Here is a 5692-nt window from a genome sequence, read left to right as displayed (position 1 = left end):
GTCATTAGTTCTAAAAGGAGCGATAGAAGAGTGCTGGAGGTACAAATAAGAATCATTTCATATTACAAATAGAAAATGTGAGAAGGACTGCTGGAGGTACAAATAAGAATCATTTCATATTACAAATAGAACATACCTTTGCATCAGTAGTTGTCGATTAACAATACATCCAGACATCCAATAGATCCAAAGTGCACACATAATTACAGTATAATTGTAGACCACAGGGTATCCGTTGCCAAGTTATTTATTGTTCCATGGCCTGTAAAAATGAAGAGTAGTGTAGTGTCACACTATTGGTACAGGAAAATTGCTGCAACTACGAAAAGAAAAACTGATTTTTTTGTTTATGCACAGTATAGTGCCTGGCCATCAATATTATTGCAGTAAATGTCATAAATCATATAAACACATATATCAGGAAGTTATTCTAATACTCTAGTAACATAATATAATAACTAATATATTAACAACACTATTGCTTGAAGGGTTCAATCAGAAGCTTCTGCTTATTTTAGTCTGCCAAGCAATCTGTGTGTGCTGCAATCTTCAAGCAAAATTTACTTTTTGCATAGATCACAATAACAAAGCCAACAAGCGGTAGATTCATGAATTTGTTGCTGCTACCCAGATAGAAAATTGAAGGCAACCTACCTCATCTTCCCAAGTTGATTGTGAGACTTACTTTATTCCAGAACGTGATGTCCATGTGCCACCAAAATGACTCCCACGGATGCCATTGACACCACTACTTGCTAGTTATTCCAGAGTTGATAGTGAGAACATTCTACATCTGCAGCCATAAAAAATAATCAATTGAATGAAGTCCGTATAACGGGGAAACATAACTTGAAGGCAGCAATCCTTGATATCCATCAGTTCTGACACAACAATAGCAAATAGGAGAAGTTAAGAAAGAGAGGTCGGGGAAGAGAGAGAGAGGGCACAAAGGGGAGAGGGGGAGTACATGCGTGTCAAGGGTAGCCTGGCCTCGCCGGCGTGCGTCCCTCCCACTCCAGATCAGGAACCTGGGAGAAGGTGAGGAGAGGTGGCGACGAGGTCGGACTGCTGCTCCCCTTCTCTTGTCGAGGTCGGACTGAGGACGCGCTGCGGCTGCTGCTCCTCTCCTCTTGCTGACGCGGTCGGTCCGTGGTGGACGCGTGCGAGGAGGAGGAGGCCCCGCCGCCGCCGGGCTTGTCCACCGCCATGGATTTCTCTCCGATGCGGCAGGGGTTTGGGGCGGCGATGCGGCGACAGCAGGAGCGGAGGCGGCGGCGGCGACAGCAGGAGTAGGTGGGGAAGAGAAGAGGCAGGAGGGGAGGAGAGTGCGGCAGCGGGCGACGGCTAGGGTTTGTCAACTGAGCGACTGAGTTTTATACATCTAGACGTGAAATTACTAAAATGCCCCCAGCGGGGCACCGAATTAACAGGCGGTGGCATAGCGATTTAAAGGCGACGTGGAGGCAACGGTTGTGACTACGAGTCTAGGAGGGTTTATATGTACAATATGTTCCTCGTGCATGGTTTGAAATATATATTTAAGTGAGTTAAACTTCAAGTTAATCTTCATAAATTGTTGAATTTGTGCATCTTAATTTTCATGTTAGCCCCTCTTTGCTGTATGTGTAAGCTCAGTCACTGACTTTCCAACCATTGCCCTCAAGTACCTTATAGGGGGTACGTAGTCAGGATTCTTGGGTCCTATTATTTCCAAATTTTGAAAAATTGCATTATCAAGATTGATTAATTTTTGAAAAATTCCACATGTTCTCATTTGTGAGCTGCGCAAGAATTGTTTTGTGTCTATAATAGTAGTGAACATCTGCTACAGACATTTTTTTTTCTTTTTGTAGCCCTCAAATAAACATATTTTTGTATGAAAATTACATGCACTTAGTAAGAATGCAAATATAAATGTGCAAACTATTTCATAATCTTCTAAAACTTTTAAATGCTGTTTTCAATTATTTTGTAAACCGGGACCCAAGGGACCAGGGCCCGTTTTGCAGTTTCCGAAGATAGCCCTCAGTAAAATCGAAATGCTTTGGAGTATCTATTTATCCATGTTTAAAAGCCTTTGCACTAGGGAGAAGACCGAAAGAAAGCCGAGAAAGTTAGAGTGCCTCCCTCTGGCCCACCACGCCGTACGGCTGCGCCTCTCTGCACCGGCAAAGCGTGCTCAATTGTCTTGTCCCTTGGACTATGCGTCCCCTTTGCTTAGGCTTTTTAATCAGTAATATATACTCCTATTAGTAATACTAATCACTGTTGTAATGCTAAGCAACTGCCTTAATGTTGCAATTTCTTTCTTGGTTTTGGCTCCCAAGTAATGTGGCTGATGAAGCAACCCCCATTATTAACTGAAATATATCATGCAAAGCCAAACTTAATAGTAGTACCAGTGCAGACATGCATGCATGCTTTGATGCTTCCTCTGCAAGGGATGTGTCTGCATCAGCCTTTATCTTCTCCTTCAGTCTCAGTTTCTGCCTGCCTGCCTGCTTGGTTTTCATGCAATGCCAACACACAAACTGTTGCTACCATCCCTGAAAATAGTCTTTTGATTTGTCAGGACAGGAGGCGCCATGCCATGCAACAGTTGGGCAAGAACCTGCCTGCATGCCCCTATATCGTGTACTAGATCTCCATGCAACCGATATACAGCAAATATATGCAGAGATACTACCAAATGTACAATGCCTGTGGGGTGCCAATAGTTAATGCAGGCAGTAGAGCACACATGTACATGCAATGTTCATCATCAGGCCAAGTGGATATTATGAATCATACCATGTACCTTTGCTTGTTTTCAGTGACAATCTGACAGCTCCATCTTACTAGGTTGTTGCTTGCTTGCTTGCTTGTTTGCACATACATACACAAAGTTCCAAAGATATACTAGTAGTACTAAATGGAGCTGGAGGCTGAAGCAATGCATGGTACATGCATATCCATATCCTGCATTTGGGCGTGCCAATGATCAAGGCAACACCATGCATGTCACATGGAAACATTGAAGTAGTATAGTTTTGCATCACACACAAAGTGTACAGGCTCACTGTTTGAAATGCACTCCTCCTCCTGAGCTAGTATGAGCAATATTAATTAGTAGTAGTAATATTAGCAGTAGTTTCTGCAGGTGGGGCCAACCCAGGATTAAACAAGACTCTTGCAGGGGCTGTCTGCTCTTGGAGGGGCAGTGCCTGGCCGTCCTTCATGCAAGTGCGTGCCACTGGGTCTCTTGTTGCTTGGCATGCCAAAAAGGTGGACTGCCAAAAGCAAAAATATGTGTCTACCTAGTGTCCAGTGACAGGCATTCGCCATTGGAGGCAGCCAAGCAGCTGCGTCTGCGTTTATAAATGAGCACCTCCCCTGCAACTGCAACTTCCATTCCCAGTTTCAGCATCAACACCTGATCTTTAGTCTTTCCTCCGTTCTATCTTGCCTGTCCCTTGCAAGTTTGAGTGCAGAGGGAGCTGAAGAGAGCTAGATAGACAAGGGAGAGGACAAGTTCTTGGCTTATAATTACAGGTCAGTTACTTCTCTGTGGTTTGCATGATCAATACTTGTCAAACATGCTGTTTGCATCTCTGGCAGAGTCAGAGGTTGCTGTCAAGCATGACCAGAGTTGCTTCCTTCAGATGGATGCTTACAAGTTTTTGAAATTTTAAATATAGGTTCTTCCACATTTCAGCAGGCTTAGAGCAAGTTTGAGGTTGAGGAGAGATGGGCAAGCTTGTGAGGCAATGTGACATGGAGGTCATGAAGATGGCCATGCTCAAGCACGAGGAGACCTTCAGGCAACAGGTACGTAGCAATTAATCTTCCTCCGTTCTTCTTCACCATATATAGCAAACTGTTGCGTGCTATGAAGTATGAACTGCTAATCATTTGCGTTGATAACCACCTTGCGCAGGTCCACGAGCTGCACCGCCTGTACCGCATCCAGACACAGCTCATGGGGGCCGACCTGAGCACCCGCCGGCAGCCGCGGCGGCGCGGCAACAAGCAGCCACGCCGGGCGCTCAACCTGCAGCTCCCCGCCGACGAGTACATCGTTGGCGCCGCCGACGAGGACGACGACGGCTGCGGCACGGGAGCAGAGCTGGAGCTGACGCTCGCCGTGGGAGGGAGGAGGACCGGCTCCGGCACTTCCCGCAAGAACAACGTTAGCAAGAGAGGACAGGCCAAACACGACGGCGCCGCCGGCTTCTCCTCACCCTTCGCTTCCGACTGCTCCGGCGGCACGAGCCTCTCGTCGTCGCCGCCGTCGTCGGCCGAGTACTCGGAGAGCGCCTTCGGGGTGGCGCTCCACGGCGGTTACCCGGGGGTGGCCGCGCCGCCGCCGCCATGCCAGAGAGCCATGACGTTCGACCTCGGCGTGGCGGAGGCGATGAAGCAGCACCAGTCGCCCTGGCAGCTGGTGCAGTGCCAGTACCTCAGCCTCAGGATGACATGAATGAATCAACTCCTTCGAAGCTCGTTGATCATATATATCATCATCATCCAAGCCATAGCCATGGCATGATCGCATCGTACTAGCTAGTAGCTTGTGTTGCATTGTAGAAGCAGTAGCAATGGAGTATTTCTTATCTTTTTTTCTTTCCTTTTTTGCTGTTGCTTAGATGCGTGCCATTGATGGAGCTCGGGGAGGATCGGGTTCTAAGTTACGATCCTGCTCCCAAGCTGCTAATTGCTTAATCATGACAAATGAGTGCATGCTGATTGATTAGTCATCGATGTTCAGAGTTGAGATGTGAATTGATGAATAATATGCCATGTTCATGATTTGTACTCCATTTCTTGATGCGTGCATGCATGCATGCAAAGGTTCACAGGAAAAAGGTCAATTGCAGTAAAAAAAAAGGTGATAATCAGAGGAACAGAAGTGCAGGGAAACTAGTGTAGAAAGCATGAAAAGTGAATAGTGGCACACAGAGAGAAGGAGGCTACGTTTACAGTGCAAAAGGTTGCCGTTGTTGATGGACAATGGATGTGGTCATGAAGAGATGCAAATTAACATGGAATTCAGATGTTTTGATCAGAATTACAAAATGGTGGAGATGAAGTCATGGAGGAGTAGGTCCTCACTTTCTGTCTCTCTCTCATGACTGATATCCTGATGGAACTTTGAAGGCAGAAACAAAGGAAATGTGCATTGACGCATGCATGCCAAAAAGTTACAGGGAGGAATAGATCAAGTTCCAGCACAAAATTTCGAAAGAAGTTACAGATTTTGTGCAATTAGTGGTTGCTTTGGTACAGTACCAGCTATTCAAAGCCCAAGAGATTATGTTTAGTAAAATCAAATTTTCCTCCAAAATGACGAAAAGAAGAGAGAAAAAAATGCATCCATGCTTGCATATATAGGGAGCATTCCTAATTAAATAGAGAAGTATGTGAGAGCTAGGCACCAGCCCAAAGCTGAAGAAATCTCAAGTAAAACCATTTTTTTTCTGAGAGAGGAAATCTCAAGTAAACCTTGCCGCGACAGGAACCAAATGAAAATTAATTGTTCTCTTCGACTATCTGCATGTGCTTCATGCGTGTAGTACTATCTTCGATCAAACAACACAAGGACTTTTTTTTGTGCAAAAAATATTAAGGAGACTGGCTTCAGTGGCTTGTACTCAAGTCAAGCCTGACAAACCAACAACAAAGGAACATTTGATCGAACGTACGGTACGTGAAA

The 5692-nt window shown here is 45.4% G+C and overlaps 1 protein-coding gene across 3 annotated transcripts; it reads left to right on the top strand.

Annotated features, from left to right (window-relative positions):
- Nucleotides 1-3313: 3313 nt before the first annotated feature.
- On the top strand, nucleotides 3314-4799 carry LOC123124417 (uncharacterized). Of its 3 annotated transcripts, none has more exons than XM_044545028.1 (3): nucleotides 3314-3531; nucleotides 3678-3807; nucleotides 3917-4799. In XM_044545028.1, exons 2-3 carry the CDS (start codon nucleotides 3727-3729, stop codon nucleotides 4457-4459), a joined length of 624 nt encoding a protein of 207 aa, XP_044400963.1. In that variant the 5' UTR covers nucleotides 3314-3531; nucleotides 3678-3726; the 3' UTR covers nucleotides 4460-4799. The 3 variants fall into 3 exon arrangements, with proteins under 3 accessions (XP_044400963.1, XP_044400965.1, XP_044400964.1); XM_044545030.1 differs by having other exon boundaries at nucleotides 3321-3531; nucleotides 3698-3807; XM_044545029.1 differs by having other exon boundaries at nucleotides 3321-3531; nucleotides 3695-3807.
- Nucleotides 4800-5692: the final 893 nt, after the last annotated feature.

This window comes from Triticum aestivum, chromosome 5D, assembly GCF_018294505.1.
Source record: "Triticum aestivum cultivar Chinese Spring chromosome 5D, IWGSC CS RefSeq v2.1, whole genome shotgun sequence".
Taxonomy (NCBI): Eukaryota; Viridiplantae; Streptophyta; class Magnoliopsida; order Poales; family Poaceae; genus Triticum; species Triticum aestivum.
Note: the sequence above shows the minus strand (reverse complement) of the source record. Positions and strands in the feature narration are given on the sequence as shown.

Bases quoted from the DNA above. Each gene is read 5' to 3' on its own strand.
- LOC123124417 (XM_044545028.1), top strand. From the start codon at position 3,727: ATGGGCAAGCTTGTGAGGCAATGTGACATGGAGGTCATGAAGATGGCC. The intron at 3,808-3,916 runs GTACGTAGCAAT...CACCTTGCGCAG, and splicing joins AGGAGACCTTCAGGCAACAG to GTCCACGAGCTGCACCGCCT.